The 26,049-nt window shown below is 39.5% G+C and overlaps 4 protein-coding genes across 5 annotated transcripts; 2 read left to right on the forward strand and 2 right to left on the reverse strand.

Moving 5' to 3' along the window:
• The first annotated feature begins 66 nt into the window (after nt 1-66).
• On the forward strand, nt 67-7,463 carry mfsd13al (major facilitator superfamily domain containing 13a-like). 2 transcript variants are annotated; one of them, XM_085403851.1, is made up of 7 exons: nt 67-579; nt 1,920-2,234; nt 2,318-2,746; nt 4,325-4,479; nt 4,586-4,669; nt 5,160-5,303; nt 6,555-7,461. In XM_085403851.1, exons 1-7 carry the CDS (start codon nt 412-414, stop codon nt 6,694-6,696), a joined length of 1,437 nt encoding a protein of 478 aa, XP_085259977.1. In that variant the 5' UTR covers nt 67-411; the 3' UTR covers nt 6,697-7,461. The 2 variants fall into 2 exon arrangements, with proteins under 2 accessions (XP_085259977.1, XP_085259978.1); XM_085403852.1 differs by lacking the exon at nt 67-579 and adding an exon at nt 714-1,257 and having other exon boundaries at nt 6,555-7,463.
• Nucleotides 7,464-7,488: 25 nt separating this feature from the next.
• On the reverse strand, nt 7,489-10,138 carry LOC146671590 (uncharacterized). Its single transcript, XM_085403853.1, has 6 exons — nt 10,014-10,138; nt 9,610-9,906; nt 9,431-9,528; nt 9,282-9,329; nt 8,957-9,067; nt 7,489-8,827 (listed from the first exon to the last, which is right to left on the reverse strand). Exons 1-6 carry the CDS (start codon nt 10,096-10,098, stop codon nt 8,774-8,776), a joined length of 693 nt encoding a protein of 230 aa, XP_085259979.1. The 5' UTR covers nt 10,099-10,138; the 3' UTR covers nt 7,489-8,773.
• Nucleotides 10,139-11,789: 1,651 nt separating this feature from the next.
• On the forward strand, nt 11,790-17,773 carry kdelr2a (KDEL endoplasmic reticulum protein retention receptor 2a). Its single transcript, XM_085403854.1, has 5 exons — nt 11,790-12,015; nt 14,043-14,143; nt 14,241-14,399; nt 14,516-14,768; nt 16,447-17,773. The coding sequence occupies exons 1-5, from the start codon at nt 11,925-11,927 to the stop codon at nt 16,479-16,481; spliced, it is 639 nt and encodes a 212-aa protein (XP_085259980.1). The 5' UTR covers nt 11,790-11,924; the 3' UTR covers nt 16,482-17,773.
• A 5,259-nt stretch (nt 17,774-23,032) lies between these two features.
• LOC146671592 (lipid droplet assembly factor 1-like) lies at nt 23,033-25,706 on the reverse strand. The gene is made up of 5 exons (XM_085403855.1): nt 25,565-25,706; nt 25,199-25,312; nt 24,918-25,086; nt 24,684-24,829; nt 23,033-24,088 (listed from the first exon to the last, which is right to left on the reverse strand). Exons 2-5 carry the CDS (start codon nt 25,289-25,291, stop codon nt 24,020-24,022), a joined length of 477 nt encoding a protein of 158 aa, XP_085259981.1. The 5' UTR covers nt 25,292-25,312; nt 25,565-25,706; the 3' UTR covers nt 23,033-24,019.
• Between the last annotated feature and the right edge of the window lie 343 nt (nt 25,707-26,049).

The following is a 26,049-nucleotide window of genomic DNA, read 5'->3' on the forward strand; positions in this document are numbered from 1 at the left end:
GTAAATATAAGGAAGGAACTTTTTATGCCCAATCAGATCGTGTTTCTTATCCTGAAGTCCCGCCCGTTGGTGACTCTAAAACAGCTTCGTTGGGGTAGATTTTATGTTTTTTACAATGCTTGGGTAAATATTTAGCAAGTGTTACTTCCTAACAAGTGTACATTCATGGGAATTAGTGAACAGGAACAATATCCGTCTCATTACCAGACTCTTTTTTTTTGCCCTGTGGAATTTTGCTATTCTTACAGCAGTATCGTTAGCAATGCTAAACAGCAGTAGCGTTGTAAAACCGGTGCTGCAGGTGACAACAACTTCTCCTCGCTCCTTGCTCGTTTAAAGACACATTTAACTTGGTTAAGCTCTCGTGGGCGTGAAGGTGAAACCTGTTTCGAGCGTTTCCAGACCGGAACAATGAATGTCTTCCGACACCTGATAAACTTTGGGGTGAACCCTGCAGCGCTGGCTTATGCCATGACCACTCTGGGGTCTAGCATGATAAACAATATGTTCAGCTTCTACTATGTGAAACTCTTCCTGAATAGGTACAAGATATCCGAAGGAGCGTTTCACCAATCACAAGTGAGTATGTTGACCTGTCCTTCTTGACCAATACTCTGTGAGTTGCACAGTTGTAGAGTACAATTTAAAGAGCCGGTTGCTTAAAATAAAAAAACAACTGGCTTCTGAATTCTTCAAAGCATCAAAAAGAAAAGATTACCCATAAGAATTTCTATGGAATTTCTATCTTCATAAAATCACTTCAGTATCTGTGAAGTGATTCAGTTGCAGTCAAGAGGGCTAATATAAGCCGATGTTGATGTCGATGTCTAACATGCATGCCCAGGAATGACTTCTTTTAGTAACCTAACGATTACTGATTATGATTGAATAGTAATTGTAGTTTCTCTCTACCACTATAAAAAGGATTTGCTTGATGGCACTCAGTGGAATAACAAATACCTAGAACAATGGGAAAGTCCAGAGAGCTGAGTGAATATTTAAGCAGGAAAACTGCTGATTTACACAGGATGGGAAGGTCTCTTGGAAACATTTCTAAACAAATGCAAATTCCAAGATCATCAGTTTAAACAAGTTATTCAAATGCAATTTGCAGAGGTCTAGAAGAACACCCCAACTGTCACTCTCAGATGATAGGAAATGGGTTATGATGTTCAGGAAAAGCTCGAAAACCACCAAAGCTGAAGGCTACTGTGAACTGGAAACTGCTGGAGCACCAGCGTCACCGTCCAGAGTGACGTGAGTTTTACATCGCCATGGACTGCAAGTGTGTCAACCGAGATAGAAAGCCCCTCCCCCAAAGTCTGCATCTTCAAGTTAGACTGAAATCTGCAGCTGCTCACATGGACAAGCCAAAAAAAAAGATTTAATCCTAACCTGGTCAAACAAGGCAAAAAAATGGAGTTATTTGGACACAGTGGCAAGGAATTTTTGAGAAGTAAAGTTGAGGCTTTCAATCTTAAGAATGCTCCATCAGCTTTGGACATGGTGGTGGTAGCATTATGCTGTGAGGCAGTTTTGCGCCCAGTGGTACTGATATGTTGCACAAAATGGGTGGAATAATGAAAAAGGAGGACTAGCAGGAGTCACAAAGACAAGGATCGGCTTGGTAAAGACTTTGATATGGACCAAGGGATAGATGTGGAAAATGCAAAGAACGGCATAGGTTTTGGGCTTAACTCTTTTTTTCACAAGTTTTACAGCTTTTCCTGATGATAAAAACCTCCAACATTGTCATACATAATACAAGTTCATAAGTGATTAACCAATGGATAAACAATTAAATGGCAGTAAAGTTCCTGTGTTATTTATTTATTTTAAAGTTTACTTTTTTTTTTTTAAATTTCTGACAGATTTACTTGTTGTTTTTATTAACACTTTTACATGCTTCCTATCCACAGGTGGTGTACATGGTGTGGAATGCAGTTAATGACCCTCTCTTTGGTTACCTGCAAGATAACTCCAGGGTACCCTGCTGCTCTCAGCGACGTCTCTCCATCCTGTACGGCGCTCCCCTCTACTCGCTAGCTTTTCTTTTAGCCTGGTTCCCATGGCGTTCCTACGCCCCTGGCGACTGGTTGAGTGGTTTACACTTGACAGTAGCGCTGTGTGCTTTCGATGGCATGCTAACTTTTGTGCTGTTGGCACAATGTGCCTTGTTTGCAGAGATTTCCAGCCATCATCAGAACAGACTTAGACTCATAAAGTACAACCAGGTAGGCCCTTCATCCTGACGTCTATTCTCTCTATGTACCTAAGCACGTCATTCTTTTCATATCCCTTCTTATTTATTTCCCAGGTGGCTTCTCTCATTGGCTCATCCAGTGTCCTCTTCTGTGGTGTGGTTTCCAACAACATGGAAGACTTCTTGGCCTTTCAGGCATTCGCTGTGCTGATTGCTATCCTGAGCTGTGGCTGCATGCTCTACACAGGCTTCCACAGCAAGAGCCGCTTTGACAATAAAGCATCTCAATCAGATGCTCCCGCGTCTGTTGATCAGACTTCGCATCCATTGGCATGCTCCTTCTCCACGTTGAAAACGTTGACATGGCAAATCCTGACCAACAGGGACTTTCAGCTATTTGTACTAATGAACTTCTTCCAGGTGTTCATGCTGGCCTTCTTTAATAATTTTACCATGATATTTACTGAGCACCTGATTCCTCCAGATGTGCTTCCATCATTGGCAAAGAGCATCATGTATGGAGCAGCATTCATCTGTCCACAGGTATCGTCCCACAGTGTTAGTGTTTTAGTTTTTTTCCCCATAAAGATTAGAATAAATGCTTTAAAATACCACACTGATTGCTTTAGTCCATTACAGTCACAGGTCCTGAACAGTGAGGTACAAAGATCATTTTCAGTTGATATTTACTGCTGACTGCACTGATAAAGGAATTTGTAAGCTTGGAAAATTTGAAATCCGTACTCAGGTGGTGCCAGTTTTCAGTTCTCAATTTGGAACAAGGTTGAAATACAGGGGATATAGACAATGTTAAATGGACAGTTTTTGTAGTATTTTGGGCAGAAATATTTGCAATAACTACTTAACCTCTGGGTGGTCTTGGGTCGATTTGTGGCTATTTTCAAATTTTGATTACCTGCCATTTGCACTGTGTTGAATGGAATATAGCGAAAGTCTGCAAAAAAAAGTTTGGTCACATTTACTGTTAAAATTTCAGTATGACTTCCGGAAATTAGCTTCAGTGGCTAAGCTACAGACAAACTTACACTATTGGTCTTAGTGGTCGATTTGTGCCCCATTGAAACCCATTATAAACGCTATTTTTCACGGCAAAAAAATGACGGTCAAATCGATCGTGATCGGTTATGTTTCCGTTTCCGTTTGCAGTACTGGCCTTAGAGTTGTAATTTTTTTATTTGTCCACCGGGTGGCGCCCTTGCTCCACATTTGACCCCGGGCTGGAAAACAGCGGGCTGCTTAAACAGACCTGCGGGAAACGAAGCCTCATTTCCGGCGTGCAGCAGCGGCTTCGCCCGCTGATCGGGCGGGACCATTTTCGGCCCCTAGGACCGTTTGAGTGTGCTTTTTTTTTTTTTTTTTAAATCAACAGGAAATGACGTATTTGTTGTGACGTGGTACCGGACGTGTGTGTTGGAAAAAGGGGTCCGACGCAACATGCCCCGGTCATCGTCGGGAGTTAACCCGGGAGGATGCACTGATTTCGGCCTAGAGGAGGAGCATTTGCCGCCTGGAGACCATTTTCTGGTCCTGAAAAAAAAAAAAAAAAGGCGATCGAAATGAAGGTTGGTGCCAATCTTTAGTCCATCTAAAGGCCTAATTATAATAACAATCAAATATTACTTCAAATGTTTTTTTTTTTAAATATTTCGTTTTGTTTTGGGGGGCTAAAAAAAACGGTGCGCTCATGTAATTAAACTGCGATTAAAAGGGTTAAAATCCGCGAAATGTAATTAAAACTTGACATGAATATTTCAAGGAGAAGTAGGTCTAAAAGATTGGCTAATTTAAAGTGGAAAAAAATATTAATATATAAATTTTTTATAGCACTTTTTATGGCGTGGTCGATTTGTGGCTCTAAGACCAATAGTGTATGCATTTTTCTAGGACCTCCCAGAGGTTAAAACCATTTATTTATATTCGTTTACCACATAGTTCATAAATAGAGCTATTCGGCTGCCAACTCTCCACCTTGCTCAAATGTCAGAGGTCTAAATAAACACCTGAAAGCACCGAAAAGGAAAGGGTTTTAAAATACTTGCAGCTTTTTAATCATCTGCTTTGCCTAACCCAATGTCTTGTTCCTGACTGTCCTCATTTTAGCTTTTAGTGCTGAGCTCTCAGAGTCTGCTGCATAGGCATGGCTACTACAGGATCATCCTCTTCATCTTCTATGTGGAGGCTGGAATGGCAGCTGTCATGCTAGCAATTGGTCCTCAGCACTACTATTTCATGGCATTTTTCCTCACCATTAACATGTAAGAAGTTACTGCTGGGCTTGTTTGTCTTGATATGTAAAAAGATTTTTTTCTTTTACTATACTGCATTGATTTTATTTCTTTTCGGTTTCTATGTTTTATACAGGGTTATAATTCAGGCCTCCTTCAGTCTTTTTGGGTTGCCTTTGGCTGACATTATTGACACTGACCTGCAGAAATACAAGCGCAGGTAAGAAACACAGTCGACAGTTTGGACACCACTGTCCTTTATGTCATACCGACAAAGCCAAAATTTTAATCAGCCGAGACATTTACCTTGTGCACTATTTCTGTCAGTTATATGTAAGAAAGAACAGCTGAGTTTGATGGGAATATTATTAGTATTTATTTAGTATTTATTCAGAGATGGACCAAACTGGTGGGCCTGCAGACCAACCCTGCCATCCCCTTGACTTGTGTCACTATCATCATGACTATAAATATGAACGTCAGCACAAATGACTAATTCAGTCATTCCTCAGATTCAAATATAAACCACTTCATTAACTCTGGCTGCTACAGCATTGTTTTAAAACCTCCTGATTTTACTACATAAACTAGGAAAATATGCAACATTATTTCATTTAAGCACTCACAAATCTGTGTACTAACACGCAATGAAACAAGTTTATGATTTAATGTGTGATGATGCGTTTTCTTCTCTTCCTCGCCTCCTGTAGTTCCCCTCTCTCTTCCATGGTGTTTGGAACAAATGCACTGTTCACAAAGCCAGCTCAGTCTCTGGCTCCTATGATAGTGTTAAATATCCTGAACCACTTTGGGTATGAACAGCTGAAGGATGTCACAAAGGATTCAGATCCGAGGTACAGAGAGTTTCTTGCTACTTGTTGACTTAATGGGCCCAAATGTTTTTGGAGCTGGTTTTAAGATTATACCCATAAATCTATGACATGTGTCCTAAGTCTGTCTGTTAATACTTTATGTCATAACTTGCTGTACAGTAAGCACTAAAAACCTGAGGAAAAAATAAGAGGGCCTTAGTTGCTGCAGCTGCTGATACCCATGTTTAATGTAGTACGTTTTCCAAAGCGTTCAGTTACTATTCAGCTTTAAGCCTGGGGCCGTTTATCCCATTATAGTATAAATAACCCGTTTTTCTATTGAAATGTAGATAATCCATCCTGTATAAAACAATAGCACCATGTAACAAGAATCTAACTTTGACCAATAAACTGTAATAACACTGATGGATTTAAAGTGTGTTTTAGATTTTAAACAAATGCAGAATAAGAAGCTAATCTAAAAAGTTAAAACTGTAAAGTAGTAAAATAAACCACCAAAAATCCACCACTGTGATCCCTTATCATTTCAGATAATCTAAATAGAGGCACATTTAATTTGAAGGAGAACAACATTTTTTTCTATGGTTGCTATTTAGTTTTATTATGCAGAAAATCGACTTTATAGTCAACTGAATAAACACCAGTTTCAAGAGACAGCCTCTCTGATTTGGCCTTTTTTTTTCTAAGGTCACTGTTTATATAATTTTCTAAAATCTGAACCACTGAAACATTTGTTTTCCATCTACAATGTTTTTTTTTTTTTCTTGGGCTCTCCTACAGTGGATTTGTATGTGTCACAGTTTCAATTAATTGTTATATCTTATCGCAGGCCCTCACTTGATCCACTGCGTGAAAATAAAAATAAGCTCCCTTTAGACCACCTTTCTTCTAAGTGGCAACCCTCGTAAACATAACATTTAACCAGTGGGTGGTTAAATTGTGCTCATAGCCATGAGCATGATTGGCCATATTAGGGATAGTGTTTCTCATTGACATCGTTCAGAGCCAAGACCTTGTCATAAACTGTTTAGAGGAATCTGAAGAGTGCTTTTGGCTCACAGCGATTCCTTGCACATAAACTGACTCTTGAAATATCTTAGATCTTTATGGTTTTGTACGTCCACTGATTCCTCTTTACACCATTTAAACGAGTCACAGTCAACATGCACAGGCATGCTTTTGCAGTTTCCGTAATTAGCATTGTGACAATCAGGATGATTCAGCTGTAAATAAATGTAACTACACCAACACTTTGTTTGTCCTTGTTTTTAGTGCCTTGGAGAGCCTCCACAGAGCCATGTTCTACTTGGTTTGCTTGGTGCCCATGTGTGTCGCTGCTCTGCAAGTCCTGGCTTGGAGGCCGTTTTCCATTCGCAACAGTCACACAGTTGACACAAAGTATATTGATGGCTAATATCAGTATTCTCGGTATTCAAAGAACCTGGCTTAATTGCCTGTAGTTGGGATCTGTAAATGAATAATTTAAAATGAGTATTTTTGTATATTTAAATGAGTGAATATATTGAAATTTTAACAGGGAACAACTGTAAATCATCAAGTACCTTAAAATCAAACAAATCAAGGGGCTTTAAATATTTGAAGTGGAAAAAAGTAAATGTTTTAAATGGCAATTTTCATCTGGGTGCAAATATATCTAGACTTTATCCCACTTACTTTGATTTAAAAGTGGTATTTTACTTCCCATTCTTAAACATTTACTGGTTGTTGGGTTGGGTGGGGCACAAATTCAGCATTATAATAGTTTGTTAGTTTATAATTAGTTTGTGAGATATATTTTTATGACAGAATCCCACCAACTGTTCAGCTACACTTATCAGGATCCTACATTATAAGGTGGATGTTCGGAAGGCCAAAAGGTTCTGAGTAAACAATGAACTTAACTAAAGGAACTTTACTCATGCAAACATTGAAGTTGGATGTTAAATCGCTGCTTTAGCAATGAGAACAAATAGTCGAGACATTCTCGATCCTTAAAGAGTCAACTGAAACACAAACTCAAGCATCTACTTGAAGAGAAGTATTTAGTTAACAGCTTCGCATCTCTGGAACAAAAAACTTGTCATGTGGTTATTTCTTGAAGACTATCATTTAAGTGTCGACTTTGATTTTTTTGATCATTTTGTACACAAAAAATATTTTGTTTCATTTTTTTTGTCTGTTTATGATGCTTTTATATATCATCTATATAATGGAGAGGGAGAGAAAGGTAAAAACACTCCATTTAGCTTTTCACAGATGCAGACGCATAAAGTGGCCACATAACATCAGAAATTATTGTCACTTAAACTCAGGTCTCACAAGCTCTGGCATCAACAGTGATGATCAATGAAAGGTATTCATCAAGAACAAAAAATTTCATTTTGCCAGTTAATGAAATGCCTTATTTTACCCGATGAAAAAGACAGTTAGTGTCACAAACCTGATGGTTAATAACCTCCATGCAGATTAAAAAAACAAAACATGATTCAAGTGGCTCGCATCACCTGTATTTGATAGTTTACAGTAGAGAGAAGCCCAAACGGGGCAGTTTATGCAGACTTTGAATAAAGGCTGTAAATGGTGAAAACTAATCTAAGGATTATAATCCAGTGTATGAATGGACATTATAATGTAAAATGTATTGAGATTTAGGGGATGGGATATGCTTCACAACTGGCTCAGAATGCTAAACACTGCCTTAATGTGAATTTCTAATAAGTTTACTGTGATTTCTCTAAAGAGAAACAAGGCCCTCTCTTTTCCTATGATAACATAAGCTGTATTTGACATACAGACATGTGCTGTATCTTGTTCTATGTTTTGGTATCAGATTCTATAAATGTGTTGTTTCTAATTAAAAATGGTAAAAAAAATCTATCCGTGGTACATTTATGTTTTTGATTAGATTTTAAGAATGTTTTAAAGAAATTCTTGGTCAATAATGTAACAAACATTAAGCGCTATCAAAAAAGTGCCATGACCCCTTTAATGAGAAATGGCTTTATCATTTCATGTCAGTTCACTGCCAGTAATCGTCGTGATTAATGATTCGTGCAACAAAAGGTGTAACATTTTGCTTTTTGTAGAAGTGAAATTCAGATGTAATTCCTCTAATGTGGATCGTCTAATTATCCCCCTTTTGTGTTGCAGAAAGTCCTGAAAATAAAATCCTTGGAAAAAGTTGTTATGAGCAACAAGGAAGCTGTGGAAGCGCGGTGGAGACCAACACAACTTCGAATGCTTTGTGAGAGGCGGGTTGTGTAAGAGCCTTGACGTTTAGAGAGGAAATAGTCGCCTGGTCCACGCTGGTTTTGTAGTTTTTATGTCTCATTTCATGAGAAAAGATTAGAAGCACAAATGACTTGCATCCTTTGCAGACTTGCTTGTTTCCTCAGACTCAACAGCATCATCCAGCTGGTGTTTAATGGCTTTACAATTTCCTTTCCGTCAAGATGATGGAGGTCTGAATTCATCAATTCCTTGAATGAAGCTTAGACATTTTGATAGATGTCATCAGAAGAATGCTGCAGGTCGTTGCTCGAGGGCTGAAACGATATTAAAACTTGGTCAAAAACAGTTAAATTGAATTTTGTACAGACATCCTGCGGCAGAAGTTACACAATCTGTCTATTTGACTAAATCTAACCTCAACATGCTGCAACAACAACATTTACCTCAACTTCAGAAGAGCTTCTGCTTGCTGTTTGATTGTTTTTCTCCATGTTTCTCTTCTTGTGCATTTCTTTCAGCACGTCCTGGAACTGTACTTTTTTATTTGCGTTTTTCTATAAGGGAAAAGATGAGTAAAAATTTATTATAAAGCCCTTTTTTTGGAGGGGGGGTTAGGATTTTTTTTCTGCCTTGGTATTTACAGAGGGTTTAGTTCGTTCCTGTTCCTCTTTTTTTTTTTTTTTTTTTTTTTTTTTTGCATCTGTGGGCTTTTCCCTATTTTGAAAACAATGGATTCATCAAACATGAGTTAAAACAGAAGAGAGAGACCTTGTCGTTTTTGGATGTCTTTCTGCAGATGTTCATATTGCAGCCATACTAGAACAGAAAGAGAAAGGTTAATTTCACGTGAGCACAAACTGACTTTCAGTCCGGCTTGTACAATAGATCACATTAAAATAAATGTGTCTGTGATTCACCTTCTTTAGAATGATGAGCGTCACTATAGTCAAGCTGTAGACGGCCAAGAGGACAAATGATACCAACACGATTTTTCCCATCACTGTTTTAGTATTTTCTAAAAAAAAAGAAAGAAAGTGAAGGCGTCGTCTTCATTTTAATGACTGTAAAATGAGTTTTCTCTCTAAACAGTCCTTACCTCTCACTACAAGAGTTGCTCCCTCCCCTACAAACGGTGTGCAGCACCCATTCTGAGTTGCTGCGGCACAGAAGTACATCCCGCTGTCACTCGCTTTAAGTGAATTAATTTGAAAAGACGCTTCTCCTTGGTACTTTTTACTCATATGAAGCGGTAGAGAGACATTCTCTTTGAACCAGTAAAATTCTACTGAACACTTGGAAATAACTGTACAATTGAAAACAGCTTCTTCCCCTATTTTCTTCCAGATTATGTTGTTTGACTGTGATATGTTGACATGACATGTATCCTCGCCAGCTGCAATAAACAGGCAAAAGAGAATCAATATGAATCACACCCAGCCTTTTACATATATTTCCTAGAGGAATTATTTACAGACGGCAAAGATATGAAAATGATCTTACCTGTGACCAACAGGTGGGCGAGCAGGAGAGACAGCCAAAACAACCGGTCCATGTCTGCGGCTTGAAAGACACTGAATGATCTCATGATTCCTTGTATCAGCCGTTTTTTTTTTAAATGGCTGACAACATGGGAAGTGGTAGACTGAACTTCCTCAAGTCTACTAGTTCCTTCTTATTTTCCTGTATTGTGCAGCTCTACAGTACAATTAATGGATTTGTATATATTCAAAGCGTTTATTGTGTTTATGGTAACATGATATTATGAACTACTGTACTACTAGTATTTACTGTTTAAAATGTAAGTACATTTAATTGATTTCACGCTCTTAAATGAAGGATTGCGAGGTTTGGTGCCACTGGCGATGGGGAATCACAAATAGCCCCATCACCCCTTATTACCCAACATGGGCAACATTTTTGCGTGTAGACACAAATGTCAACTCATGCTGTGCACACATGATGGCGCAATCTAGGAACGGTAGAACAATAACTTTGAATTATTGAGAATGTGTAGAGATTTGGTGACAGGACTCCGGCAGTAATAATATCATGCAAGGTTATGCGGAAAGTAAATAACTCAGTGCAAGTCAATAAAGCTGAATGTGTAGTTTTGGAGAAATATGTATGAAGCAATCGTGCTCACACAAGAGAGTAAATTCTATGAATTTTGTTTTCGCTGATTTTATTTTCCCCACATTTTGTTATTTATGCATCTACACTGCCTTGAAAGAGGATTTACCACATTCCTGACTTCTTAGCTTTTTTGCATATTTGTCACATTTCACGTTTCATAATAATCAAACACAACCTCAGTAAAAACAGAATTACGTTTTTAAATGATTCTTTTCATTTATCTATTATCCAAACCTACTCAGCCCTGCCTAAAAAATTGCCCCGCTAACCTAATTATGAGGTTGTGACCAATTTGACAGCAAGTACTGCCAGACACTCATGCCACTTCCCTTCACCCTCTTGTAAATCATTACTTAACTGTGATTAACCATATTTTTGGCCTGACAATTGCCAGACCTGCTGACTCAAGAAATACATATCTGGCACAGTAAAGTGGGGTAGAAATATCCGAAAAAGCCAGCACATCATGCCCCAATCTAAAGAAATTTAAGAACAGGTGAGGAACAGTCATAGACATCTATCAGTCTGGAAAGAGTTAAAAAATAAAAACACGTTTCTGAGGCTTTGGGGCTCCAGTGAACCACCCGGTGAGGACCGTTATTAACAAATGGAGAAAACTTGGAACACTGGTGAGCTTACCAGGAGTGCCCTGTGAGCCAAACTTACTCCAAAAGAGCATTGAGGACTAATTCACAAGGTTACAAAAGAATCCGGAATGACATCTAAGGAACCGAAGGCTTCATTTGGCTCAGTTAAGGTCAGAGTTCATGCTTCAACAATAGGAAAGAGACCAGGCAAAAATGGCCTCCATGGGAGGAGAAAACCACTGATGACTAAAAAGATCACAAAGCCTGGTCTTACATATGCCAGAAAAAACATTTTGATGAGAGCATTTCATAAAAAGAAAATCATATCAACAGCCAGTTCTTGCTGCCAAGGATGGCACAGCCAGTTATTAGGTTTATGGGGTTTACAAGTCTGTGATGACCCTCCTCATTCAACCAGGGCTCATGTTCTCAGCGTCGTGCTTGTTGTGGGCGGGTCCTCTCCTGCTGTCACTCATTCTCTGGTCCAATGCAAATCTGTCTATGTGTTTTGTCCCGCCCCCTTCCACGTCGACCTGCACTCTCGCCATATTTTCAAGCCCGTGAATTCCGGTGTGTTGTGCCTCCAAGTTGAGCAGAAGAATCTTTCACACCAGGCAGGATCAAGCGTGACCCGTTTCAAAGTCCACGTTAGCTTCTCAGCTGTGTCTCTGTTATTTTTCTTTTTGCAGCTATGAACATCTTCAGGCTCACAGGAGATCTTTCTCATCTGGCTGCTATCATCATCCTGCTACTCAAAATATGGAAAAGCAGGTCGTGTGCAGGTGAGCACTGGATATAGCTTTAATATAAATGCTACAGTGAGGTTTTCTAATGTCACTAGTTCCGTTTCACTTGTGTTAATCGATAAAAAAAATCTGATCTTTTAAGGCAGCAACCTCTAAGCTACCTACCTAGCAATGCTAACGTTTCCTCTTCATTCATTTGAAGCAGCGGCTAATAGCTGCTGAATGGGCTAACTGATGATGGCAGCTAAAAAGTGCTGCCTGCATCTCCATCACAAGCTACTACTAAGTTTGCTGCAGTTAGACAGTGAAATATTAAAGTTGGTGGAAAATATAACGCAGACACATCAAAGTAACGGTTGACTTTGAAGGAATTCCTTTTGTACGTTAATCGTTCTCCGATCTGTGGATTGAGTGCGGTCAGTTGGGTTCCTACTGCTTACTGGACAATTAAGCACATTAATGGAACCTTTAACAAATATATTTAGAATAACTTTTTGCGGTTTCTGCACCACCCCCTCCACCTCACATCCATTTACTCCTGCTCGGATAGTTTGACTGTTTAAGTGTGAGGGGCTCGATTTTTTGGGTCTGGCTTCTGACGTGGCGTTCTAGAAAGCGCAACGGAAGTAGATACCTGCTAAAAAGAGTTTGTACAAAGTTTTACTTATTTAAAAATGCATTTTATGCTTATAGACTCACATAAAAATTTAGGCATTAATAATAATAATAACTAACAACATAGGCAGCAGTGATGCAGTCTATGATTATCTAAAGTCCTAGATAAGTCATAGAAGGGGGCGGTTTTGTGTCCCACTTTCGATAAAGATTTGTGATTGATTAAAAAAGTTGACGCATGCGTTTTGGGTGAAAAGCTAAAACCTGAAGAATATGTAGCTTTGTGTTAAATCTGGAGGTACTGGAAGTTTAAAATATTGATTGATTTATTAAAACGTATAGGTCTTAACAGTCACTTACACGACTCCTTATGGAGATCCCCAATAAAACGAAACCAAGGGAAAATCTAACTTGTGTTGAGGAAGAGATTACTCAAAGTGAATCTGAGAGGCTGTTAATTGAACTGGTCTGTCATTAAAATTGAAAGACAATGAATATGCACTCAGCCTGACATCAACATACAATGAACATACAAAAAATTAGCTTTTTTTCTGAATATACACTCTTAACATATAACATCCTCTGATCTGAGGTCATTGATTTTAATGACCAATAATTTTGAATATTGTCTGCTTGGTAGAAACTGGTTGAAAAAACACGTCTGTTTATAAAGAGTGTCTCCTATTATTTATTTATTTTTATTTATTTCCCCACGTTGCCTGTCTCTTACCACTGCCACCAGTAAATCAGGGCACACGATGACCGACCCAAAATACCCTTAAAAAGTGTGATATCAGTTAAGAATATAAAGAACATGGATCAAAACATTTGACGTTGTTCAGGAAAGATTGTTATCGATTCCAAAAAGACACACCAAACACGCCAAACTCAAACATGCCACAGAGAGTGAAGATGGCACTTGCTGAAAACCCCCGATGTTTATCAGGAAGAATGTCGAGCAAACACTAGTTGAGATTCCTGGAGAATTAGGACCTGATTGTGGTTTTGAGGTGGTGCATCATGTTCTTGCATCATGTGTACCATGTATCATGGGAAGATGCAGGGTACACTTTGGACAGGACATGAAGTCTGATAACAGTTTTATTCATGCTCACAGATATGAACAATTCACAGCCACTTAAAAAAATAAATAAATCTAATCTCCATGTATTTGGAATACGTGGGAAAAACTGTCCTATGGGCAAATCAGGACAGGCTGACATCACTCATTATTCCATTAACCCTTTAAAATGAATCCAAACGAAAAGAAACGGTCTTGTTTTTTGAACTCTTGAGACTTCGGAGTTTCATCTTTTTTCCAGCAGATGTCACTGTTCAATAAAGAAAAAACATGATTTGTTTTGCCCAGGCTGTTTGTGAAGCTTTGTGTGAACTGCTGAGGTATATGTCAGCCTAAACTGTGTTTCTGCTTGATATTTTTCTTAAAGGCATCTCTGGAAAGAGCCAAATTCTGTTTGCTCTTGTGTTCACCACACGTTACTTGGATCTGTTTACCTCTTTCATCTCCCTGTATAACACATGCATGAAGGTAAGACACCACCAACCACACAGCCCTGACCCTCACATAGGTTTCACCATTTCTCCCAGAACACTCCAGTGACAGGCTGTTCTTTGCTGTTTACCAGCTGATCTACATCGGTTGCGCATATGCCACCGTATACCTAATCTACGCGAAGTTCAGGGCCACCTACGATGGAAACCACGACAGTTTCAGAGTGGAGTTCCTGGTGGTTCCTGTCGGGGGTCTTTCTGTTCTCATTAACCATGACTTCTCTCCCCTGGAGGTGAGTTCAAACTGCTGTATCGCAGTCAAATTGTGAGGCACATGATCTATTCCAAACCAGACATTTTGGGAGTAAATGTAAAATTGTGTTCCTGAATATGTAAATGTCTTCTGCAGATCCTGTGGACGTTCTCCATCTACCTGGAGTCTGTGGCAATTCTGCCTCAGCTCTTCATGATCAGCAAGACCGGGGAGGCTGAGACGATCACCACCCACTACCTGTTCTGCCTAGGGCTGTATCGGGCCCTTTACCTCTTCAACTGGATCTGGCGTTTCTACTTTGAGGGCTTCTTTGACATGATTGCCATAGTGGCTGGTGTGGTCCAGACTGTCCTCTACTGTGACTTCTTCTATCTTTATGTCACCAAAGGTGGGTTTAAGCATCGATATTATTCAGATATTGGCTAATTTGTTATTATTTATATAGACGTGAAATATGTGGGGACACTTTAGTTGATGTAGTTGCTCTTCGTGCCCTCGCTGGCCCTGAAATCATTCCTTAAATTTGATGAAAGGGATGAGTGTAAACATCCAGTGTCTTGTTCCCTGGAAAACCCTCATCCTAGAGTTCAGGCTACGCTAATCTGACGTTTCAGCAGCGCAAGTTTCCTGAAAGAAAATTCTCCAAAGTTATGGCTGTTTAAGACAAAATTCCCTCCTTATCTTACTGTAAATCGAGTGTCCCGGGAAAGGCATAAAGGAGATGTTGTGCAATGATTTGGAAATTCCCAGCTGGTTTGATGGTTGTTAGCGTCAACTGAACTTGTATTTTATTATTATTTAATATTCTTTCTATTTTACAAAGCCAAATTATAGTGCTTTGAAAACCCACCCATGCATTTCCTTCGGCTTATCTAATTCAGGGTCATGGGAGTGGCTGGAGCAAATCCCAGCTGGCACAAATCAAAAGGCAGGATACAGCCCGAGCAGCTCGCCAGTCTGTCAAAGGGCTTTCAGAGCCATTAACACCAATTCACTGTTTAAACAGCGTTATTAGAGAAAACTGCTGCATCTGTGGAGACACTCGTTTGTCACTACAGAGATCTTTAAAACTCAAATTTGATGTTTTTTGTAAGTTTGTTACATTTTAACTCAACTCAGTTGATATTTTTTAAGTTCCTTTTTTAAATGGATCTCATTTTGTTGGTTGTTAGTTGTAGCTTGTTGATTGGGGCAACTTTGGATGATTTTTTTATCATCCTCATCTGGAACTTTCAGTTGCTCCCTTATTTTTGACCTTTTTAAAAGGTCATCACAGCTGATGGATCCGCATGTTTGATTTGGCACATTGGATGCCTTTCCTGACGCAATCCCAATCTCATTTAATCAGGCTCGTCCCATAGCTTGTGACCCCCTGGGTTTGTGTCCTTTCCCAGAAATAAACCAGGGCTCTCATTTAAGGCATCCATATAAAAAATGATTAGCAAGTGGATTGAACATGAGAAATATGTGTTTTTCATTCATCAACACGTCAGAGGAACTTTTATTCTCTGCTCGGGGGACATAGTTCCTGGAACAGTTTAACTCAAAAGAGCCAGAGGGCGTTCTTAACTGCTGTGAACAAGCTTGACGTCACCCAGAAAATCTCTGGCTTTTCCTGAAAACTCACGCTTGTATTCATCAAATGTGACGGCTGCGCAAAACTACACACTTGGATGTACTTGTCCTTTTGCTCCCGCACAATGGGGGCTCACACATCTTTCTGTTTGCTGTTTAAAGGATTTTTCTAATGATCAATTAACCTTTTTAACATGAAAGCTTGTATCAGGTAACGTCACACTGTTTGAATGCAAAAGAGAGAGTTGCTGGAAATGAAAATGATTCCTTTTAAAATTAATGTTTAATTTGTAGCATTAGTGATCGGTTCATCTTTAAAAGACAGCTTTCCCAAAGCCTTTGAGCCACAAAGAGGGAACACAGACTGAGGAATGGTCCACTTTTAAGTGATCTTACATGTGTAGTGTCAGTGCATAGTGGAATAAATAACGTGTGGCTGCAGGAATAAAGATGGCTCTCACCTGATGACTGTCTAACTTTATATCCCTCAGTGTTGAAAGGCAAGAAGCTGAGCCTGCCAGCGTAAAAAAGCATGGAAGGAGACGGCGACTCCGAGCAGACTCAGGAGGTGTGGAGAGGAAGTCATGGATTCTCATGACCTGTAGTAAAAGACGCCTGAGACAGAGAGCCAACTATCGGGGGGAAAAAACACTAGTCTTCTTGATGATTACTGATGGAACTGGTAAATGCCAACAAACACCAGAGCTGAACAAAGATCAGTCCAGATCAACTATTGGATTTTTGTGTTCAGCATCTTGCCTTAAGCTTTTTTTCATTGCTGTTCAAATAGGAGAAAAGGATTTGGTTTTTTGTTTTTGTGCGTTTTTCCGCTACATGTGAGGTGTATGCGCTTTTTTTTTTTTTCCTTTTTTTTTTTAAAGTTTTTTTTTTAATTTTCTTTTTTTTCCTTTTTTTAAAATTTTTTTTATTTTTTATTTTTATTTTTAAAAGAAAAACATCATCCATGGTGGTCGACTTTGATAAGTACCTTGTTTGACTTGGTAATGAAATGCACAAAATGTACAGTCTTATTAAAGCGTGAGATAAAGAGTGATGTATCAGAGTGCCTGATAAAGTTCTCACAGTTTCTCACAGTATTTTTTTTTTTTAATTCTTTTTACTTTTGCATTTTTTTAAGGTATGCATATCCTCTAATACATGTATCAAGTTTTTTTTTTCTGTAATGTTTAAAGAGGTCAACATAATTTCGCACCAGCATGCTCATTATTTTGTAAAACATGGCTTTCTAAATGAACATTTTAACAGAATTAATGGTTTGATCTTAAATTCAAGAAGTAACCCATGAAATGAATGACTTTAATGCCAGCAATCATTTCATGGCAGGTATCAGTATTTTCCCAATGGTGGCTGTCTCGAATAAGGATGCTTGGTAACGGTTTTTCTTCTGCTCACTGTTCTTTGTTATGTAGCTTCACACAGTCTTGAATAAATGCTGCATCACATTTCTAGATGCCGACAGAGCACAAACTCTCACTGCACCCCGGCAACAAACTCATGAATGCCTTCCGGTGGCGACGCGCCAGTTACATGGATCCTGAAATGTTGGGAATGGGGACAAAACTAACAGCCACTTTTCCCACACTGGGGATGCTTCCCTGTTTATCCTCCAGCACATTGTCACATCTCAGTTGTTACCTGTATGGCTCAGTTATTAAGAAGGTGCGATGGTCACCAACGGGTGCATTGCTAAAAAGGCCTCTCGTTTCTTTTTATAGTAGCGTTCCTAAATAATTCATTTTATTCTTCTTTTTTTTTTTTTTTTGCATGTTATCACCTCCATTAAAGATTTTATGAGAATCATATCTAGTGTGTGTGTGAGTGATTTTTATTTTTCCTTTTTCCAATCAGAATTGTAATGTCTTTTGTTAAATATATAATCTGCAAAGGTACGAATGATGACCAGAGAAAGAAAAAAAAATAGGTCCCAAAGGAGGCAAGAGGAAAGAAATGAAGGAAGAAAGGTAGATGAACTGCCAGAGATTCAATTCAATTTTATTTATATAGCGCCAAATCACAACATAAGTCGCCTCAAGGCACTTCATAGATACAGAGAAAAACCCAACAATCATATGACCCCCTATGAGCAAGCACTTTGGCGACAGTGGGAAGGAAAAACTCCCTTTTAACAGGAAGAAACCTCCGGCAGAACCAGGCTCAGGGAGGGGCGGCCATCTGCTGCGACCGGTTTGGGTGAGAGAAGGAAGACAGGATAAAAGACATGCTGTGGAAGAGAGACAGAGGTTAATAACAAATATGATTCAATGCAGGGAGGTCTATTAACATATAGTGAGTGAGAAAGGTGACTGGAAAGGAAAAACTCAATGCATCATGGGAATCCCCCGGCAGCCTATGTCTATTGCAGCATAACTAAGGGAGGATTCAGGGTCACCTGGTCCAGCCCTAACTATATGCTTTAGCAAAAAGGAAAGTTTTAAGCCTAATCTTAAAAGTAGAGATAGTGTCTGTCTCCCGAATCCAAACTGGAAGCTGGTTCCACAGAAGAGGGGCCTGAAAACTGAAGGCTCTCCCTCCCATTCTACTTTTAAATACTCTAGGAACAACAAGTAGGCCTGCAGAGCGAGAGCGAAGTGCTCTAATAGGGTGATATGGTACTACAAGGTCATTAAGATAAGATGGGGCCTGATTATTTAAGACCTTGTATGTGAGCAGCAGGATTTTGAATTCAATTCTGGATTTAACAGGAAGCCAATGAAGGGAAACCAAAATAGGAGAAATATGCTCTCTCTTTCTAGTCCCTGTCAGTACTCTTGCTGCAGCATTTTGGATTAGCTGAAGGCTTTTCAGTGAGTTTTTTGGACATCCTGATAATAATGAATTACAGTAGTCCAGCCTGGAAGTAATGAATGCATGAACTAGTTTTTCAGCGTCACTCTGAGACAGGATATTTCTAATTTTAGAGATGTTGCACAAATGGAAGAAAGCAGTCTTACATATTTGTTTAATATGTGCGTTGAAGGACATGTCCTGGTCAAAAATGACTCCAAGGTTCCTCACAGTGTTACTGGAGGCCAAGGTAATGCCATCCAGAGTAAGAATCTGGTTAGATACCATATTTCTAGGCTTTTCAGGGCCGAGTACAATAACCTCAGTTTTATCTGAATTAAGAAGCAGAAAGTTAGCGGCCATCCAGGTCTTTATGTCTTTAAGACATTCCTGCAGTTTAACTAATTGGTGTGTGTTATCTGGCTTCATGGACAGATAGAGCTGGGTGTCATCTTCATAGCAGTGAAAATGTATGCTATGTCTTCTAATGATGCTGCCTAAGGGAAGCATGTATAATGTAAACAGAATTGGTCCTAGCACTGAACCCTGTGGAACTCCATAATTAACCTCAGTGTGTGAAGAGGACTCTCCATTTACATGCACAAATTGGAGTCTATTAGATAGATATGATACAAACCACTGCAGCACAGTACCTGTAATACCTACAGCATGTTCTAATCGCTCTAATAGGATATTATGGTCGACAGTATCGAATGCTGCACTGAGGTCTAGCAGGACAAGCACAGAGATGAGTCCACTGTCAGAGGCCATAAGAAGATCATTTGTAACCTTCACTAAAGCTGTTTCTGTGCTGTGATGAGCTCTGAAACCTGACTGAAACTCTTCAAATAAGCCATTCCTCTGCAGATGATCTGTTAGCTGTTTGACAACTACTCTTTCAAGGATTTTTGATATGAAAGGAAGGTTGGAGATTGGCCTGTAATTAGCTAAGACTGCTGGGTCTAGAGATTGGCTTTTTGAGTAAAGGTTTAACTACAGCTAGCTTGAAGGCCTGTGGTACATAGCCGATCATTAGAGATAGGTTGATCATATTTAAGATCGAAGAATTAATTAATGGCAGGACTTCTTTGAGCAGTTTTGTAGGAATGGGGTCTAAAAGACACGTTGATGGTTTGGAGGAAGTAATTATTGAAGTTAACTCAGAAAGATCAATTAGAGAAAAAGAGTCTAACTTAACATCAATGGTACTAAGAGTAGCTGTAGATAATATTACATCTGTGGGATGATTATTGGTAATTTTTTCTCTAATGATAAAAATTTTATTTGTGAAGAAGTTCATGAAGTCATTACTAGTTAACGTTAAAGGGATGGTTGGGTCAAAAGAGCTCTGACTTTTTGTCACCCTGGCTACAGAGCTGAAGAGAAACCTGGGGTTGTTCTTATTTTCTTCAATCAGTGATGAATAGTACGATGTTCTGGCTTTGCGGAGGGCTTTCTTATAAAGCAGCAAACTATTTCTCCAGGCTAAATGATGATCCTCTAAATTTGTGACACGCCATTTCCTCTCCAGATTACGAGTCATCTGCTTTAGGGTACGTGTTTGAGAATTATACCACAGAGTCAGGTACTTCTGATTAGAGACCTTAGTTTTCACAGGAGCTACAGTATCCAGAGTCGTACGTAGTGAGGAGGTGAAATTATTAACAAGATAATCGACCTCTGTTGGGGTAGCGTTCAGATAGCTGCTCTGCTCTATGTTGGTACAGGGCATTGAAGATGATAACAGTGGGTGGATTATATTCTTAAACCTAGTTACAGCGCTTTCAGAAAGACATCTACTGTGATAAAGTCTACTCTCCACCGCTGTGTAATCAATTATTGTAAATGTAAATGTTATCAGGAAATGATCAGACAGCAGAGGGTTTTCAGGAAACACTGTTAAATGTTCAGTTTCTATGCCATATGTTAAAACAAGATCTAGAGTGTGATTACAGTGGTGGGTGGGTTCTTTTACATTTTGAGTGAAACCAATTGAGTCTAATAACAGATTAAATGCCATGTTGAGGCTGTCATTTTTAGCATCTACATGGATGTTAAAATCACCCACAATAATTATTTTATCTGAGCTCAGAACTAAATTAGATATAAAGTCTGAGAAATCAGACAGAAACTCTGTGTAAGGCCCAGGTGGACGATAGATGATAACAAGTAAGACTGGTTTCTGAGTTTCACAGCTGGGGTGGACAATGTTAAGCATCAGGCTTTCAAATGAATTAAAAGTCTGTCTTGGTCTTTCATTAATTAATAGGCTGGTGTGAAAAATTGCTGCCACACCGCCCCCTCGGCCTGTGCTTCGAGATTTCTGGTAGTTAGAATGACTCGGGGGTGTTGATTCATTTAAACTAACATAATCATCCTGCTGCAACCAGGTTTCTGTAAGGCAGAGTAAATCGATTTGTTGATCAATTATTAAGTCATGTACTAACAGAGACTTGGAGGAGAGAGACTAATATTTAATAATCCACATTTCACTGTTTTACTCTTTGGTTCAGATGGGGATACTGTATTGTTTTTTCTTTGTAATTGTTTATGTTTAAGTTGTTTGTTGCTGGTTTTTAGTTTGTTTTTTGTCTGTTTGGGAGCTGACACAGTCTCTATGGAGATGGGTTTTTGGGGTGGTAGCAGGAGGAGAGAAGCTGCAGAGAGGCGTGTAAGACTGCAACTCTGCTTCCTGGTCCCAACTCTGGATAGTCATATTTTGGGGGGTTTAATAAATTTGTCCATATTTCTAGAAATGAGAGCTGCTCCATCCAAAGTGGGATGGATGCCGTCTCTCCTAACAAGTCCAGGTTTCCTCCAGAAGGTTTGCCAATTAGCTATGAAGCCCACATCGTTTCTGGGACACCACTCAGACAGCCAGCAATTTAAGCAATTTAAGGAGAACATGCGATAAATGAGATAAAAATAAAGACTTAAGATCCTCCACACCTTTGGCTGTGGACAGTTCAAGATGAGCAACAGAAGTTTCTGGCTTGTGACTGTCAACCATCAAGTGTTTCTGAGCCTCATGTAGTTTTAATTTATTAATTTTTTAATTTATTAAGTCATTTAAAAAAGAAACAGGGACACTCCAGGAATCTAAGATGCAAAGGGTACAATTTGGGCCAGCTTTAAGTCTTTGTGGAGTCACATATGTCCTGTGTATAAAAATGAAGGTAGTTGATGATTGTTTAGCCATGTTCCAAACACCAACCCAGTCAAAATTAGGGCTACTACACAAAGTAATTCATATACTTGCTACAGAGTGAATAGAATTGCTTAAAAAACAACCAACCAAAATAGAGCATGTGAGGGAAAGTAAAGCAGCATTTACTTGCAATAAAATTCCAGCATATACAGTTTAAACAAAATGGGATTTGTCAGGATTTCCGTATCACTCACTCTTACTTTTCATATATTCGAATTGAAGATACTGTCGAGTACACGTGGTGTGTTCAGCCTCAGCCTGGACTTTCTCATCCTTGTCCCAGTAACTCTTCCAAGAACAACTCGGGAGCAGGTTTTCCAGGTTTTGGAGATGGTACTGGAAGCATGGTTGCAATGTACCAGAGCCCTTTCTATGCTGTTTGTACTGAAAGAAGGTTGGTGTGGGAGCTTGTTTCTGCCACTGGAAAAATATTTTTTTTTGCCGCCAATAATTCAAAATCTTCAGTTTATTGTATTGAAAGTAAGATATTTTGAGAATTTTTTTCGGTGGTTGAAGCATCCATAGAGTTGGTGTAAACCATGCTGCTTCCCTCCTTTTAATTTCTACTTCTGTCTATAACATAGCCTTTGCAAGTAGCAGACACCATTTCCAGCAGTTATACCTGAGTGGCTGTATCATCAAATGTGATACAGCCCAGGGAGGAATGGTCCAAAACGCCTCTATCACTTCAGCTTTCATAGAAAACACTGGAGAAACACTAACATAGTTTGAGCTACTCCCTTGCCCTGAGGGCGGACAAAATGAATCCACACTTGATTTGGCACAGATTTTACACAAGATGCCCTTCCTGACGCAAACCTCCCATTTACGCAGGCTCGTGACCCCTCCCGAGGCTGCATTCATGTCTTTTCCCAGAAACAAACCAGGGATCAAACAACTAATGAACATCATTATCGCTAAATTCGACAAGAGTTCACTTACTCCAGCTAAAGCCAGATAAACCCCAGATGTGACTTGGATGAAGCGAAGACCAGATGGTTTTTGATAATAAGAGAAGTACAGAAATGTTGATAGAATAGTGAAACATACCATACAGCGTGCACTGGGTTCAGTTTACCCCAACAATGTTTAATCTGTGTTCAGTCATGATGCAGTCTGATGCACAATATGCAGTATGGATAAACATCTTCTCAGTACATGGAGTTTGGCCTCATTATGATTGATATCACACCAATAAACAGCTGTGTACAGTAAATAACTACAACTGCATGTTCTACACAACATTTGTCACCATTCTTTATTTTTTGGAGCGACCCATCAGAATATTTTCACCCCTGTTTGGACAGAAGACAGCGTTCCTCTTCACACGTAACAGCAAACATAAACACATGACAGTCATTTTGGTGCATTTCACTTAACATCAAGTAGCTGTACACTGTAGTCGAACACACAAACATATCGGCATTTCCATTCTAACAAAATGTTCATCTGTAATGAAGTAGTGCATGACCTTTTTCTTTGGAGGGGAGGGGAGAAATAAAGTAACACTGCAAGTGCATGAGTTCCCCCTTTTCTCTAGTTCTTGAAATGAGCCTCACATAAAGCCTCCCTCACTGGTCAATGAGCCCTCACACTGAATGTTTTTTGAGAGCTTTTAAAACTGGACGCTACAAATAAGGGATGGATAAATAACACAGGCACACTACTACACAGCTGTAAGTCTTCACACAATCAAAGGAGTGGCCATTAAAAGAGTGCACGTTTAAAACACCTCGTCATCGGCTTCACTCTGCAGATCGGAACGCTGCCTGCGTCTTTGGCATTTGATTAAAACAAGGCTGCTTGACTTAGCAAATGAGGTAGGTTCAATATTAGCTATTCCATGGGTCTCTCTCTTTCTCCACTACAGTGAGACTATTGAAATAATAACAATATTAGGCTTAAGACATACAATAACAATGAGATCTGTTACAACAGCAGATTTCAAACAAAACACCATAGTGCACGTTCAGGAGTCTGTATCACTGCATCGCAACCTCCTGGATTCAGCAGGGCTGACTCAAAACTTCAGGCAGGCAGAAGAAGAAAAACTAGTTGGCCTTCGAATCCTTCTCTGTTGAAGTTTCACACTCTGTCTTCTCGCCCTCGATTACACCTTTCTGTTATCGAAGAGAAAAACTGATTACATCCACTAAGAAAACAAACGTTTCCAATGCAAGCTACAAACTTTTTAACATTACCCGATGATATGAAAATGTATGCCTGTTTATGTCTAAAAAGGACCTGCCATGTTCCTTATGCTCCTTATTTTCTGTTACATATTACTAGCGCAGGGTTGGACCCCTGCTTGCCTTCAGAGCTGCCTTAATTCTTCATGGCACAGATTCAACGAGGTGGTGGAAATATTCCTCAGATTTTGGTCCATTATCAAGAAGCTGAAGAAATGTACCTAATAAAGTGACGACTGAATGTATACAGTTCATATTTAATAAGTCAAAAGTTATCTGCAAGCAACACCTGTGAGCCAGTAGCTCATCTCTCAGGCAGCCAATCAGAAGAGAGATGTCTTTAAGGGAGCTAAAAGGTTGTTTCAGACAGTGAATGAAGGTCTGATGAACGTCAGAGCTACTTTAGTAGAGCTCATGAATAATAACATTGAACTTAAAATGAGTATAATAGATCCACTTTAATTTACAACACAAACTTTGTTCCAAACAAGGCAACTAAACTCATGCTTAATTGTCAGTACGTTACCTTTGTCAGATGTGGGTAATAACGGTTCAACAGGCTGAAAGTGGTGACATGCAAAACATTGACGACGGCCGAGGCCACGATGGCGAAGAGGGCGATACCAGAGAGCACCCAGAGCAGAGCCAACCCTCCGACAAACAACAGGAATGCTGAGAGAGCAAACACAGGTGACAGGTTTGTGACTACCAGGTGGTGCGGTGTCATAAAATGCTACAGCACAAGGGTGAGCACACCTACCCTCACAGAAAACAAAACCCACTGCAGATATCATCATGGTCACAACAGCAAAAGTGACAAAGAGTCCAACAGGCACTGCAGCCATAGCGCAGAACATCAGAGCTGTGAGAGCTACAAACGAGTGGCTGCTGAGGTACCGCCCAAGTCTCGTATTCAGCAACCGTGCTACCTGTAAGAGATCAGGTTTCATTGCAGCTGCAAGACAAACCATCAGCTGATGCACACAAATTAGTGAAAACATAAAAGACTTTGACAAGTGGAGGTGTGAAGTTTTGGCTTACCCTGGGGTCATCTTTAAAGTGTTTCACCAAGGCCGTCCATCTTTTCTTCAGCTGCTCAAAGTCAGCCCCACTCTCACTGCTGCTGCTCTGCATCTTCACACAGGTCTGAAGTGACTGAGGAGGAAAAGCACACACAGTCAATCTGGCTGCTTAAATCCCAACACTTAGCTTCCTATTTAAAAGTTACTCCAACGGCTCAACACATCCTCAGTTCAGCCCCAGTAACAATAAAAACTAGCTCAGAAACAAACTCTGGGATAAAGCTAACAACTGTTGTGAACTTCTGTTGCCGTTCACTGGACGAAAGTAACTTTCATTACACACTTTTTAAAACATATAACACAAGTTCTGCTGTGAGGTACAAACCTTAAACGGAGTCTCGGCAGCTCACAACATGAGAGAGAAATCACGAATGTCTCGTGGCTGCTTAAAACACGTCCACGGAAACAACACACCCATTTAAAAACGCACATCTCCTTTCTTCTCGTCCCTCCTCCTCCTTCTTCCTCTTCACAGAAACTCAGAAAGGGTTCTCGATGTTAACGCTGCTACCTAGTGGTGGCCTCAGGTATTGCAGCTCTAGGTGGCTAGCAAGAGCAACGGAGCAAAGAAAATTAAAAACAGTATAATCTACAATAAAGGTAACCTAGTCCCATACTGAAGGCTTTGTCGTGTGAGGGAGTGCATTAAAAAAATAAAATATTAATAATTATAACAGTGACAAAATAATACAAAATGAATTTAATTTTTTTTTTTTTTAAATACACTCCTTACTCTGTAAAATGAAACTTTAGCTCTTCCCCACCCTGCACTTTCATTTGTTTTGGAGAAAAGAAATGACTGATGGCCCC

Source organism: Rhamphochromis longiceps, linkage group LG4, assembly GCF_057381845.1.
Source record: "Rhamphochromis longiceps isolate RC_006_pf linkage group LG4, R_longiceps_female_GT1.1, whole genome shotgun sequence".
In the NCBI taxonomy this organism is placed as follows: domain Eukaryota; kingdom Metazoa; phylum Chordata; class Actinopteri; order Cichliformes; family Cichlidae; genus Rhamphochromis; species Rhamphochromis longiceps.